Source organism: Ischnura elegans, chromosome 5 (genome assembly GCF_921293095.1).
Source record: "Ischnura elegans chromosome 5, ioIscEleg1.1, whole genome shotgun sequence".
Lineage (NCBI taxonomy): Eukaryota > Metazoa > Arthropoda > Insecta > Odonata > Coenagrionidae > Ischnura > Ischnura elegans.
The window spans coordinates 133,773,288-133,789,617 of record NC_060250.1 but is presented as its reverse complement, the minus strand read 5'-3'; the positions used below and the strand labels follow the sequence as shown (position 1 = coordinate 133,789,617).

Below are 16,330 nucleotides of genomic sequence, written 5' to 3'. Positions count from 1 at the left end.
TTTTATATGAGCTTTTTAATCTTTTTTCACTTTTTGGCCTTGAATGCGCTGTAGACCATTTTGGATTTGGGCACCAAATTCAAATCCTCGACACCGTTCCGAGCCAGTTCCAAAGTACCGACTTGCGATTGATTCTCGATACTGGTTCCTCGGGCCAAAATCGGCAGTACCAGAACCAACCCATCACTAATTGGAATTTTAATGGTATCATGGGAATCCTCGGTTTAGGTTTTGCAAAATTATGACCACCGAGCCCACCGTCAGGTGTAAATTATGTGGTGGTAAGCCAGGCACATCCGAGAAGTTTAAAAATTCAGATGAATATATGGTGACTTTGTCTTCGTTTTTACACAGTCAATAGATTTGAGTGAGTGCAGAGTACCCACGATTTGATTCTGAATTACTAAGTTTAAGTAATCCAGATCTTTGTTCTTAGCCATCAAAATTGCTCTTTCAAAAATTAGTGATTTCTATGGTTATCAATCATCATGTTCGGGAACATTTTTTGATGAGCTCATCTATAGATGAATCAAAATTGCAAAAAATTCCGAGGAAATGAAATCAATCTGTAAGATATATTGACAGGAACACAATCATTACCAATAGTCAATATGTAATTGCTCAGAGATTTTTTTACAATCACAGTATTGACGCATCAACTGGAGCTGGGCTTAGCTCGAGTTAAATGTTTTAAATACAATTTTAATACATTATAACAATTAAAATATTTTTAATATTGTTAAGAAGCTCAGTCAATAAATTGGTATAATTAAACAAAACTTCTAGTTTTGACTGACTTCACAGTTTTTGCAGTTTTACCAACTCGTAAAAAATACCCCTAAGAATAAGATTAATTTTTTTGTTTTTACTTTTACTATTTTTCAATGTTTATTCTGGTATCCCAGATGTGATGAATCCAAAAAATCAAATATCATTAAAATACGTGGAGCTGTTCTTGAGTTATAAATGGTGTAATAACATGATTTTCGACTTTGTTTTATGTATATAGATATTATAAATGCTTCAATAATCAGCCTTAATGCTAATGAATAGATATTTTTCCTACTGTCAACCATACCATGTTAAAAACCCCTTTAGTTTCACCATTTTAATGGCTATTTGCTTATGAACAGCTTTGAAAACCATGCTTGCTCTATGCTTTGAAAACCATTTAGGTATTATTTAATAAAAACAAATTAGGGGCATAGTAATGCCTCGCCTTGATGCTTTTGTAATACTTTTGTTCGGAAAATAACTACTGTCGACACAACTATGTTGAAACCTCTTCCCCGCTTTACCATTCTAATTGCTATTAACTTTGGTATAGATGGTGGCTTGCCTTAAAAAGCATTTCTATTTATATATAAGTGCTAGAGATGTGCGAATAGTATCCGCGAATACTCGAATACCTCGACCTCGAATATCGAATACTAGAAAGTATTTGATATTCGAGGTCTCGAATAGTTTTGCGAAAAGTACCACCTCGAATACTTTGAATTTCGCGTCGTACACTGTCGCACGCACGTCGTTGGTGGTTTACTCGGAAAAATGTAGAGAACTCTAGTCTTTTAGTGCATGCAGTGCCGTTTTTAGGCAAGTTGATGAACTACATCAAACGTGCGGGTTAGAGCGGTGAAAAGAGTTCAACGTGGGGAACCTAAATTGATCCGTGTGAAAAAATCCGAAAATCCCCGGTTTCCCCCACCAGGAAAACCTCGGTGCCGTGGGATAGTAACTACGTAGCACAATTCCCAAAATCCGCTTCCCCCTCCATCCATCAGCCCTCGGCCCCTCCTCCGACGCTTTCCTCCTCTTCGAAATCAAACAAAAGGCCCCAGCTCGCGCAGGTTTCGTATAAATGAGACGAAGTGTTTATCATGCGTCATTTATGGCTAATAAGCACAGGCACTTAGTTTGAATCTTTTCCAGGAGATGAAACTACCATATGGAGAAACTCAGTACCGTGGGATAGTAACATTGGCGCATTTCCCACGATCTGCTATCCCCCTCCATTCAGCACTCGCCTCACCCACTCTGATGCTTTCCTCTTCTCCGAAATCAAACAAAAAGGTCCTCACTCGTGCAGGGATCGTATTACGAAGACTTTCGCTTCGAAAAAAATATCAAGTTACTGGAGAACAATAAAGACGTGTCTCACGCCCCCCCTTTTCTAACCCACTGACTTTTTTCTGAATACCTGCTTCGAAGTTCCCCATTTCTGGAGGTCAACTGCTGCTTGAGTACCGTGGGATAATTACATTGGCGCATTTCCCAAGATCCGCTATCCCCCTCCATTCAGCACTAGCCCCCCCTCTGAGGCTTTCCTCTTCTCCAAAATAAATAAAAGGTCCCAGCTCGCGCAGGGATCATATTACAAAGACCTTAGCTTCGAAAAAAATATCAAGTTACACGAGAACAAAAGAAATGTATTTCGCGCCCCCCCTTTTCTCACCCACTGACCTTTTTCAGCCTACCTGCTTCTAAGTTTCCAGTTTCTGGAGGTCAACTGCTGCATGAATCACCTATTAGCCCAAAAGGTGTCTAACAATGACTTTCGACAATTGATATTACACCTTAGTCGGATTGAAATATTAGTAATGTGTGCGTAATTTAAACAAGAACAAGACCAAACGCGACGCATTTATGACTTTATTTAAGCATTTTACGCGAGGAAATAAATGCCAAAATAGGACGGAGACTTGGCATTCTGGCGAGACTCGATACGAGAAGCAGAGCTTCTCTGAAGTTGATGCGGTATTTTTTTCCTAAAACATATACCAAGTTACAATTTATTTGTGGTGCTATAAATCTTTATTGTTACAGTCCCAGACGAAGGGGTATTTTCTCAGGATATTTGGTTTCTCCCTGATAGCAATTCCAATTCATCTTCTTATCTCATGAGAACTCCCAAAGATGGACTGAAAATAATTGAAGAAAATCCGGTGGAGAAGAGCTTGTATTTTGCAAAATGCTTCAGATTGTCAGCTAGCACTTGGCAGCAGTAGTGGGGGTAAAGCGATGTTAGTTGAATTAATTATATGCCTAATTGTTTCCATGAAATTAAAATAATCCATTAATCAGCTAAATTCCTGTTCGAATCATTTAAAGGAAATCAAAATTACTCCCCAAAATCTTGTGTTGCCTGCTGCATATGCAACCGAGTCAAACATTCCAGCATTCACCGTTTAGTATTCGAGGTATTCGAATATTCGAGCAATGATTTAATATTTGAATTCGATGTTCGAGTTCGAGAAATTTGCTATTTGACCCATCTCTAATAAGTGCCCAATGAAAGTTGCAATAACCTGCTTTGTGCTTGTGAAATCCACAATTTATGTAAAATACTCAAAATAAAAAAGCCGTCTTACAGTCAGCTACATCCATACTCAGTTACTGCTAGTTTAAGTAATGACAGTTTCAAGTCAATGAAAACCATGTTCAATTATAATTTTATCTATTTGCCCAGAGGACACAATACAACATGATACAATCATAAGTTTATAGGGCATGTCAGAAGAAAAACAAATTCATTAGGGAAATGTTACAGTTCTTTGACACTGTAAAAACACTTCTTTAGTATATATGCTGAAACTGTCTTATTAAAAAGATTAAAGCTATGTATATTTTAAATGGATGCAGGTAATTTACTGTACAATTTTGTACACATGAACTCAGGCCCTATAGATGCCAGTGTTAAGTTTGATAATTTGAACTCAGATGAATGTAATGACATAATGCTGTGCAGTCAAAATATCCTATTGGGGATTGGTTTTTAGAAAAAAATTTAAAGGAAACGTGTTTTTTAATCACGTTATAATTAAGGACACTACTCAATACCGCAGCTTGTGCACTAGCCTCAGTTGGCAAGAACAAGGACGTTCCAATGTCTCAGTGGGATGATCCTCAAACAAAGGGAGGGCGGTGCAAAAACGACACCGGGCTGGAATGAGAAATAGCAAAAAGGAGAACCTTCGGGACGCTTACGAATGGTCTGTTGACCTTTTTTCAAAAAATAAGTGGCAGTTATTACTCTGGAGACACATAGAACACGTGAGAAATGCAATTAGAGATATACCTCATATTATTATGTTTTATTATTATTTGGTATTATGCAGCAGGGACTTCTCGACCTTGCTATATCCATATTTTTTTGTTTACCATAGGCCTTTCGATGGTACCTACACTGTCAATCATTTCTTGTAATACAATTCTAGTTACATGTCATACTCATTTGAATGTGCTTCCACCTTAATTCTGATATTTCTTCCGTTGTACACCCTTCCATTCATAAACTTGATTACTGTATATGTGTATACTTGTTATCAAAGCACAATGATTGTCATATCCATTTTAATTCAATCTTTTTTTTATAAACTTCCCTTTATATGAAATATCTTTTTGTCTGTTTAATCTGCTCTTTTCCATCATCTGGTCTATCTATTCTAAATTAACGCCATATATATTCATGCAATTTTAATAATAACTTGTAATAAATATGTCAATAAAAATTTTATGTTCATAAGACAGTAAACTAGCTCATAATATTATTTAAAATGAACTATGCCCATTATTCAGTTCATTCCTTATTTCATTATTATTCACTGATAGATATTCATTTGTTTGGATGACTGCTGGAGAAAGATACAAAAAAATATCATTAATTGAAGGATATATTTAATTTTTCTATTTTTTACCTTCTTTTATATTTTCCTTTTAATGATGTAAAATGTACATTCCATGACCATATTAATTTTTTCTTGATTGTCTGTTTGTTATCCTGGCTTCTTCTGCATTCACTAGCATCAATAGTTTAGAATTGATTGTGCATAAATTATGCATGGAGAGAAAAAGATTTTTTGATTGGTAAATATGTCAGAGAAAAGAACCATTAGTTGATCGTATTAAGAAGACACTTATGAAAGTATATATGTATGTATAAAAATACTTTGGGTTTCTTTAACAACATAAAAAGTGGTCAAGTATAAAATGTAGGAAAGAGTCGTAAATGGTGAGATCCAAAGAAAAATTGCAAAAATTAAGGAAATGTAAAATCCAGGAATAGAAAATAGGGCTCCACTGTGTTGTGTTAATGTTTTGGAAGATGAATAAAAAGCAGTGTATGATCTTTTTGGCCTAATTATGGTATGTGTTATTTTCTAAGTTACATTTTGTGAAATTTGTCATTCAACAGGCCAAAGGGTGGCATTGTGTTGCTGATCATGCTCATCGAATGGCTTGTCTAGCTGAAAAGAACAGAAGTCAGACTGAATTAGTACTTGAAAAGATTGCTTCTAACTTTCAAATGTACTACTGTATCCTCTCTGCCCATAATCTTCTGACCCAGTCTCATGAAAGGCATTATGAGGTAAGATTTATGGGGTTAACTGGATAGTTCATGTAAGTTAAGCTAATAGTAATTGGCAAATAAGTCCTTTTACAGTTTTTAATTATCTCAATTAATTATTTGATTTTTCTAGAATAACTTAATACTGGCAATAATTCATTTCATTCATTGCATACTCCTCTTCTCTCTCAATAATTAAATATTTAAAATTTTCATTGAGAATGAGGACAGAGACATTATTTTTATCTACCCGAAAACTTTGCATTAAACATCAAATGAGTTAAGGTGGAATAACTGCATAGGATGTAATCTATTGTGTATTCAGTGGTAGGTAGAGTGTAGTGATTACTTCATTAGAATAGAGGTTAATTATGAGACTGATATTTCTTGCAGAAACTGGTGAAAATGTTACAAGGTGCCAAAGGAGTCTCTTGGCAAGATCAAGTTCCTTCTCAGAAGTCAGACATGGACAGCACTATTTTAGCTAAAGTGGAGAAAGATGATTTGAGCATGTCAAATGATGTGCTTAATGAAACTTTTTCTATGTATGGTGGTGATGGAGACAGAGAGCAAAATTTTGCCCAGCTTGTTTATCTGCCTGTTGAACAAATTTTAGAGGTGGGCATGAATGAACCTGAGGATGGAAAAGATAACATCACTGAAGGTGAAATAGCTGCTGTCAGTGATGGGCTGAATAGGGTTGAGTTATTTTCCTCCCTGGAGCCCACTTCTATCCTTTCTTCAGTTTTGCCCTTTGCCACCAACCCAAGCACTTCAACTGTATCGTCCACCTCTTACCAAGCACCCAAAGTAGCCACAGCTATCCCTCGCACGTCTTGTCAGCCACGGGCGTGGACGAGGCCAAATGGAAGCATATATGGTGTAGCACAAAGAGGCTTCAGTCAGGAGGTATTGAGAGAAAACCAGGAGAATACCACCTCTTTAGATAAAAGGGTACAAGGGACTCTACAGAAGGGGTCGCTGTCAACCATTTCCCCACAGTTAACGAATGGTAAGTGGAAGCGTGGAGCTCATCAAAAAGGAGTGTAAGATGTGAGCTTGATTTATTAAACATGTTGGGTGTGAGCAGTTTAACTATGACATTATCCTTGTAGAATTTGTTTTTTGGTAGAATAAATGTCATAACTCTTTAATTTATCACCTCCTACTGTTATTTCTTTAGGCATAGAACGAAACTACAGATTTTCAAATTCTTTACAAAAAGACGTTTGGCAAATTTTCATGTACTCAGTCATGCTTCCAAAATCCTTGCTATACATGTAACTATTTTACATATTTTGGTGTGGAAAAGCAGCTTTAATGCTGCTATGTGGTAAATATTTTTCTTTTTTTAATTTGGATCTAGGGTGAGAGAATTTGGTTATATTTAATTTCATTTAAAAATGTTTAATGAAGATGTGGGATATTAAGAGTACAAGGAAAATATGTGTCAATTGGTAAGTCGGAATAATGGGAGACTAAAATGACATCTGGCTCTTATAAACCTGTGTATGAAATAATTAATGGTATAGAGAAAGTGTAAAACTTTATGATTTAGGCTAAGAAGCATGAATTTCCAATTCAATCATTGAGGAAGTGTTATTTAAGTCAAGGATAGCGGATGAGGCAATTTTGGTATATTTTTTTATGTTAAATTTAATGAAACATCAAGTTATCACCTCTATATTACTTTATTCCCTTAGTATTAGCCATTCTTCAGTTAAATTCAGAGTTTCAGAGAATAAAATTAGCTAATTAAATATTCGTTGTATTACCTTGACTTCAAAGAGCTTATTTTCGAAAGTAGTGGTTCTTTAATGAAAGACTTATCATTCATATAACTACTAAGATTGTCTAAATTTCTGCTTCATAAGTCATTACTATGCATGATAAGCAATTGTTATTTTAACTTCTGAATTTCTTTTTTGTTGCATTGGCTATATAGCAGGAATAAGAAATATCAAGAAATAAAATTTTATGATTTTAAACTAACATTGACATGCTATATTTATTGGTTGTCTTTCAATTTGAAGTAAATGAAAATTTTATCTTGTAGGTTTGTGAAGCTTGTAATGGGCTTCATTGAATGGTTGTGACTATGCTTACTTTAGTTCAATGGTTCCATAAGTTTGTAATGTGAATACGGCAGCATACATTTAATATCAATTTGATGGACTTTTGCTCCCAAAGTTTCGTATCTTAAAATGAAATGAATAATAGCAATTTTCCACAATTATAGAATTTATTATGATCTAGGTTTCAGTATTACCTCATCACCTTAAAGATGATGTAGTAGCATTGAAACCTTGGTCATGATAAATTTTGTAGTCTTGGAAAATTGCAAGTATTTATTACAATATAGAAAAATTTCACTCCATCATGCTTGAATCTTTGGATTGTATTTATTTTGTATCTTACATGTAGCTGCTACTCTGATTTTGTCAGACCTTGAGTGAAAAATTTTATTGTTTCAGGCTCAGCGAGGAAAAACTTTCATTCGAAACTTAAGCATAGTTTTACGAAGCCACACCCATATTTATCTTCTTACAGAAGTCGTTTGCCTTTGGAACCAAAACATCCTACAAATTCTAACTATTTGACACTCTCATCATCAAAAAATCCACCTTCATCATCACGGTAAGTTTAGTTTCATTAACCCATTTACGGCCAACGTTGCGAAAACGCAACATTATTGAGAAATGCAAAAAAAATGTTTCAATTGAATTTTATTCATGTAGAATTCGCTTTTTTCGATAAAAATAAGGTTAAACAGATTTTTAGTGATATTATTATGACATTTAATAAGTATTTCGATATTTATAAAAGCACTCAAAATGTGTCAATTTTCGAGTCTCCTGTTAAGCAAGATAAATAATTTTTCCTAAGAGTAACTTTACCCTTTATTAAGTTTTTTATTTGTCCAGCTGGACGTAGAAATTTCAATTAATAGATATTAAAGCTTATATTTCGTCAGGGAGTCAACATTAAGCGAAAATCAGATCCAGAAAATAATGTTGCGTTTTCGCAACGTTGGCCGAATCCGGTATCTATAGGCAGTTATGCAACCCGCATTACCACATATTTCCGTCTCGTAGGAATATGCCGTTTTTACTGTCAGATAGAATCCTACGCCTTTTTATGCCTCGTGTTTGACAGATATCGTCATATTTGATAATTTAAATCCTTAGATATTATATTTCTAATGAGATGCTGCATTATTTTACCTAAATCCAATATAAAATAGATATGCATTAAGGCTTGAAAGAAATGAGTCAAAGTGAATATTTTTGCAGAAGATAACGTATTTTCCAGTTTTTAATTGACATTTTTATCACAAAAGATTGAATTACAACAAATAATTGCTATTTATGAATCACATGAAATCATTTTGGGTGCAATGGAACACAAAACTTTGTACATTCAATAAGTCCTTCCTTACTTCACGATTCAGCGATATCACCGACTTCCACTACAGGATATTGGGTGAATGAAGGCGATAAGGCATAGATTTGATTCGGAAATGATTGAACCAAAACATATTTTGATAAATAAAAAATAATCTACACTTTTCAGACAATTCCTGTCTGGACGAAAATGACAGATTTCTAAATTATGACCTCAATTTGATGACTTGAATTAAAAATTATTACAATTCGGAATATTTGTGTATAAATTTTGAAATAATGAGCAAATGGTACCTTACTTTGGTCACTACAGTGCATATATGTTCTTTTAAAACAAGCCTTTTAGATTTTGCTTTCAACTTTGGTGCTTCTGTTATTCAGACGGTTTTAGGGTTCAACCAGGCGATAGATAATTTCTTCCATCAAAATTTAGGCTTGGAAGCAAGTGTTATTCTGGAATTTCTCAAGGTTATCCCTGATTCCTCGAATCATCGTATGTCTTTCGATAACTTCTTTTCATTTTGAAGACTATTTATTGTTTTGAAAGAAAAAGGATTACCGTATAAGCGCGTGTAAGAGGCGCACCTTTTTTCCCAGATATTGCAGCCGAAAATGGAGGTGCGCCTCTTACACAAACTTCTTACCTTCCCCCCCTCCCCTTCACCGGTTGCAAGTTCAAGGGGAACTGAGTGGCCTTGGTTTTCAGCGTGAGTCAGTCATCTGAAACCCTGGGTCAAAATCAAGCGGCAGGCAGGGGAGTTTCTCCCTTAGTGACGTATTTTTAAAATGCTCCTGTTTGAATTTCTTGCAAGCATCGCGCCGTCACGTCGGTACCCCAGAGGTGAACATTGAAAAGATCGCGCGGGGTGATTCGCTCCGGAGCGCGCGCTAAATTTATTGCCACGAGTGGGCATCCCGCGGCATTTATACTGCATATAGTAATATTGGTGTCACAACCTGCGGTTGAAAAAATTCGAACGAGTGTGCTCATTGTTGGACTTAATGGTGGATAGAAGAAATCGGAAATGCTTATAAGTGACAAGCGCTGAAGGAGAGGTCGAGGGGAAGAGGGCTCCCTCCCCTCCGTATTTAATGCTACGAGCGAAGGAGCAAGGGAAGAACACGTCCGATCTTGCATGTGACGTCGTTGCCTTTAAAGCGAAGGGGCGAAGGCGCAGCAATGTGATATACGCAGTTTGCGTTGCCTGAGTTTCCAGTCCGTCTCGTCTTGTTTGAATGCGCTTATGCTACGCTTGTTTCTTCCGAAATTGTGCTGTTTGGACTATGTTGAATATTAGTAGCCTTATTTTAGCTATAAATCTTTGTGTCAATCAATTAGAGCTCAAAAAACTTAAATGCTGTCAGATATACGTCGCGTTAGGTCTAATTCTTTTTAGAACCTCGTGCGTGTCATACAATTGCTGAAAGATATCGAGATATCTTCGAGCTCAGAAGGTGACTCACGTAGCATTTGACCTCCAGAAACTCGGGGAATTGAACCTGGTAGACCGAGGTAAAAGGTCAGTTGGTGGAATGGGGTAGGGATGAAACACGTTTCCATTGTTCCCCTGTAACTTGATATTTTCCTGTGGAGTCTCGGAAAGGAAAAAAACGACAGAGGCATTAGCTGATGGAGAGCCGAGTGTAGTTCCGTTAGGCCCCTTGCACACACACCGATTGTGGACGGCCGGTAAAATATTGGCCGATATTTTACCGGCGAAGCGATGCTTGCACACACGCCGGATTTTTACCGGTCAAACGATACGTTGCTAAGTTTTTGAGCCGGCGTCGGCGATCCACAGTGACAATAGCCGGCAGCTAACCGGCATTTTGCCGGTGCCGGCGTGTGGTCGGTACGTGTGCAAGCTCCAATGCTCTCCCATTGTTCACTATTGGAATGTGGACGGCCGATATTTTACCGGCCGTCCAAAATCGGTGCGTGTGCAAGGGGCCTTAAATCTACGACGTGGTTATTATCCTACGGCGCTGAGATTGCCCCGATTGTTGTTCAATCTCTTGGGAAAGCTCATGCCATTTGCCTGTCGTGTTTTGCCTTAAAATTTTCCACGGCTGCAATTCTATTGCAATACTCCTGCGAGAGCTTTTAAACAAAATTGTTCGTGAGTAGGACAAGCAACGTAGAGCGATGGCGTATGCAAAGAGAGGATCGGAACTCTTTCTACTCCCTCTTATGCCGCCGCAGTTATCAAAATTTCCTTTTTCAAATAGTACTGAAAGAGGACATTTCGATAACTGTCGAAATTCCAGGCATACGTCTGCAACACCGCACGATAGGATAAAAAAAATGTCGCAAAATTTTTTTTCTTTATAGCTTCGATCCTCAAAATAGGGGTGCGCCTCTTACACAAGCTTATACGGTATTTGTCACTGGAGCCATCCGTGAAAATTATAACGGAGGAGTGCCTGATAGAATATAATAAAACCATCGACGTGAAACCGAGAGGAACATGAAAACAAACATTTGATAAAGCCGAAGGTCTTAGTACTGTTCAATGGAATGATAACTAGATTGTCCCTGTAGAAAGCAATACACCCATGTCTCGTATAGCGCAAGGGATGCGTTCCTTGGGGTCTTTGCGCTGTACGAATTTGCGTTATACGAGAGCGTTTTAACATAGGGAAGATAGGGATGCGTTCCTGGTAGCATAGGTCTTGGGTATTGAATTTCCTCTAAAACATCTATATTCCCATAAAAAGCCTTAGAAAACATTATTTCTATAAATATTTATAGTTAAAAACAACTTTAAAGATAGTATTCACGCATTCAAAGACTTTTATTCACGTTAAAAAAAATTCTTACGTGCTTTCGAAATTCCGTCCTGTCGTGCGGGTGGGCTAACATCTGCTATCTCAGGGGATCGTAATGCGTTGCCGGCAGTTGATGATTTTTCAAACTAGTCTAAAAACAACTATTGTGTCACCCAGGCCCTTTTGTCGCTCATCGAAATGACAGGAAAATGCTACTTTAAATGCCATTTCATAGCTAGCGGAGTTTATGAATGATAAATCATTTTAATTTGAAGTCCTCCGAGTCATTAGCAGCTACGTGAAACAGTCTTTAAATGCCTTGAAACCTGACCCAGGTTTTCCTTCCCTGAAAATGAATGAACGAGAATGCATTCTTTTCCAAAAGAATATCGTCTCATCTACACTAAAAAGTAGTTGAGGTGGAAAGGAGCCACTTTCAATAACAGCTTGGAGTTAATCAGAAAATGTTGTGGTGGCTGCGCTATCAACACTTGCAGATTCACCTGATATCGCCGCACTGAAAATACCTGCTTGCCGTTTAAATTCTGGAACCAACCGAACCACTTAATGTCTCGGAGCGATTACCACTCTCGTCTTTTGGTACTGATTCACCATGAACTTTCCGTATGTGTAGACCGCTTGGTTGAAGTTGGTGCGGCTGAGGTCACTGATATTTTAGCTTCGTCTTTATTCAGAATAAGGCATCGTGAGTTTAAACTTCCGCGCAATATCGCTTTGACGCTCTCCATTTTCAAAGCAATTGACCTCTCTCAAGTCCTCTTCTAGGTTAATGGTTTTTCTTGATAAATTCTTGATTTTTCTACACGCATTCCTATTTTTTGCCATATTCTCTTGGTTTTTACCCTGTATGGCTCTATCTAAATCTTCTTCTTCTGCTGAACTGTATTCCTGAGACGCAGAAGGGCTATGACTGCGGGGAGGGAACGAAGCCATTGTGTTTAAGACTCTATAGCGGACCCTTTTATGTGTTGATGCTATTCATGCGCAACTCGGTCACAGCTCCGTGAATACCGATGACCTTGAAGGCTTTAGCGTAGACTCTCTACCTGGAAGTCAATCGCCCGGTAACCTACGACGGCAAAAATACGTCTCAAACCGTATAGCTGAAAAAAAACTCATTTCCACTAGCCCCACGCTTAATTAACGATCTAAATTATTTATTATCATTCTGTTAAGGAGACGAGATAAATCTTCGGTAGGCCGGCTATCTAGACCCAATGACGAGTAATACTTTTGGCAATTGCGCAGCAATGAATTTCGATTAATATATAAACAAAAAAGAAGATTTGAGGCAAGAAATAATAATAATATGCGTAAATTGATAGAAATTTCGTGTGTACTTAGCGCAAGTTCACGTTTTATCACGAGAGCGTTTAAGATTTTTGATTAGGCTACACTGCGTTGCAATGTTTCCCCGAGGGACGAATTTGCGCTATATCGAAATTGTGCTAATCGAAATTGCGCTATACGAGACATGGGTGTACAAGTTTTTCGCTTCCATAGGGCACAGAGAAAAGTTTCAGCAGGAAAAAGAAAATACTATTTCACATACTATTCTATGTTAATAAAAGAAAATACTATTTGTGTTATTGGGGAGTATAGTAAATACATGGGAGGTGTGGACCTGCTTGATAATGCAAATGCAAATTACCGCACTAGAATTCAGGGGAAAAATGGTCCTAGCTTATCAACTTACTGGACAGCGTTTGCACTAATGCCAGGAGATTGTACAGATTACTGTACAATCGGCTGTTCACTGGTAGACTTCAAATCGTATCTAGCAGGGGACGCATCTAAAAAGTGAAGTGAATCAGTCAGTAGATGACGTACCCCTATACAATTCGCGTCCATAAACATAGAAAAGGTTAGGTCATTTAATTCATCGCGGATTCGTGAAGCATAAAAGGACGAATTTGGCCACAAAAAAATTCAGTAGTTGCCCAAACAGTGCAAAAGCCAAACCATGCATGAATGTATGAAATTTTATGTTCCATTGCACCCAAAATGCTTAAGTATTTCATAACTAGCCATTAATTGTTGTGATTCAATCTGCAATGATAAAATTGAAGTCAATGAAAAAATGTGAAATGCATGCTCTTTTTGAGAAAATTTTCACTTTGACTTATTTCTTTCAAACCGTAAAGCATGTCTATTTTATAGTGGATTTAGGTCAAATAACAACTACATCTCATTGGAAACATAATATCTAAGGATTTTATTTATCCAATATGACGATATTTGTCATATACGTGGCATAAAAAGGTATAGGATTATATCCGACAGTATAAACAGCATATTCCTATGAGACGGCAATATAATGTAATAATAATAATAATATGTAATAATAATAATTTGTCTTTATTATACAAGCGAATTTAGGACAGAGTTGTCCTCTCTTACAATTAACTTGTTAGACATTCACAAACATCCATGCCCTGGATGGTAGTCAAGCCACCCAGGTGGGATTCGAACCCGCGACCTCTAGGTTGGCAGTCGGGGACTTTACCCCGGTGCCACCGAGGCCGGCGGGTTGCGGTTGTAATGCGGGTTGCATACCTGCATACAGGTATCGGATTCGGCCAACGTTGCGAAAACGCAACATTTTTTTTTACCATAAGCAAATTTTTTTGAAGGCCCATATTTTCAATTTACCTTATTTAGCATGTTATTAGGCAAATTGAAGAGAAAAAATTATATATTTTCAAGTATTTCTTTACTCGGCCGGTAAGGGGTTAATCGTGCTTAAAAATATTTTTGTTAATGATATGTGATAGTGTATTAGAATTCTTTCTTACTGTGTAAAACTTATATGACATTATTTTTCAAAGTGTGGGTAGTTTTGAAAACTTGTGTAAAGTATATTACTTTCTTTTAAAAAAGTAAGTGAGTTGTGTGCAGAAAAACTTCAACCCAATGAACCTTTATTTTATAAACCTCTTGGTGTATAAGTGATGGCTAAGTCCCCACCATACACAATGTCTTTTAATAAAGAAACGCCTCTGCAATAAGTCCTCTTCTCTCAGACACTGGGCTTCCAAACTTTCAGAGATATGAACATTTGAAAAATTCAAGCATGCCCGAAATTTCTAATTTGTTGCCTTTGGTGTTGGCCCTGTACAGTGGCAGAAAAATTAACAGTAAGCTCATTGATGCCTGAAAACGGCCAGCACAGGGACTACTTGAAGGCATCCATCTTCCAAAATTTTTCCTTTCAATGCTCTTAAACAATGGGGAATTTTGAAAACTATATGCCCCATATACCAGATAAATTAATCATATCCGTTGCATTGTGACAACACACAAAAGACTACGAACTCCCAATGCTCTTCAAAGTATGCTTCGCCCAAATATCACATGGAATGCAGTTTACACTCATGTTAGAGTGTAGGTTTCCGCGGCGATGGTTTGATCTCTGCATTTCTCCAGGGTTTTCTTCCGCGTCAGATTGTTGGTTGACAACAGTTTCGCTGGCTATCCTGCCAGCGTCTTCAGGTCGAAGGTGTCGGCTGTTGGTTTCTGCCTCGCTTATATACTAGAGATGATGGATACTTCCTTCACAGCGTCTGGAAAAGAGTGATCAAAGAGAGAGCCAACCAGAGAGAAGCACCCAGTCAGACAGCCAATCACAGTGCAGCTCCCATCCAGCCTACAGTATATAAGCGAGGCAGAAACCAACAGCCGACACCTTCGACCTGAAGACGCTGGCAGGATAGCCAGCGAAACTGTTGTCAACCAACAATCTGACGTGGAAGAAAACCCTGGAGAAATGCAGAGTTTACACTCATGTGGACATCTGTGAACACACCCGACTTATTGGGAATTGAAACTGCGTAAGAAAATGCACAGTCATTGCAGTGGTGTAGTGGGTGAAGCGTCATTCAGCAAACTAAAGGTTCCCCGGATCAAGTCACAGCGACAGATAATTTGATACTGCGCGCACATAGCAGACATTTTTCTGGTCTTAAACCTGCATATTTGAATAAGAACAATAATTAAAAATTAGACTTTTATTAAAACAGGTGTATCTGAGTTCATCATTAAACATTTTCAAATTCTATAAACTGACAATAAATGAGAATCAGAAACAGTATTAATTATGATTTTTATCTATTGCAAAGTTATTCAGAAAACTGCAAGCATAACATTGGGTGGAAAGTCACTTGATGGAAATGGACTCCATGACTTAGTAATTAGGAGAGAATGAATTTCTCTTCTGGAATATTTTTTCATGGTTATCAAAATATAATTTATATTTTCTAAGTACTACATCTCAAGGACTGATATATTTTTCCATAAGAAGTATAGGCATAATTAATGTATTGATTCTTGGATCCATTTTCTCTTATTCAAATGGAATATTTTTTGTATCACACCCAATCTTTGATTCTAGTTTTCTTTATCAAAGCCTACATAATTCCCCTCTACTCTAAAGTACATATGCTACGCCATGCAGTCATTTACTTGTCTTCACCTTTCTTGTTTTTTGCACCACCTCGTTTTCAGCAAAGCATTTAATATCCTCTATCAAATTCACTGACTTAACCTTCATTCTATTTACTTAGTCTGCTTCAGCAATCTGTCTTTAATGCAAATTTCAATTATGCTCAAATCATGGAAGTGAATACCTCATTTTAAAAAGAAAAAAGGGAATATTCTGCTGCTTATGAGGCAAAATTTTTGGTTAACATTCAGCAGCTTACTGGAAATAATTTTTGCAAAACAATGGCAGGATTTGACCAAACAAAATAATTTACGGGAAATAAAAAAATACTCTATCGTGCTTCTTCATTGC

General features: G+C 37.1%; 1 protein-coding gene across 1 annotated transcript in view; it reads left to right on the top strand.

The window, feature by feature from the left end:
- Window positions 1-16,330, top strand: part of LOC124159581 (kinesin-like protein KIF18A) — a 66,104-nt gene that overhangs the window by 42,225 nt on the left and 7,549 nt on the right. Inside the window, exons 9-11 of the mRNA XM_046535482.1 lie at window positions 5,192-5,365; window positions 5,738-6,356; window positions 7,819-7,981. Coding sequence (XP_046391438.1) covers window positions 5,192-5,365; window positions 5,738-6,356; window positions 7,819-7,981 — 956 coding nt within the window. The remainder of the gene's footprint in view (window positions 1-5,191; window positions 5,366-5,737; window positions 6,357-7,818; window positions 7,982-16,330) is intronic.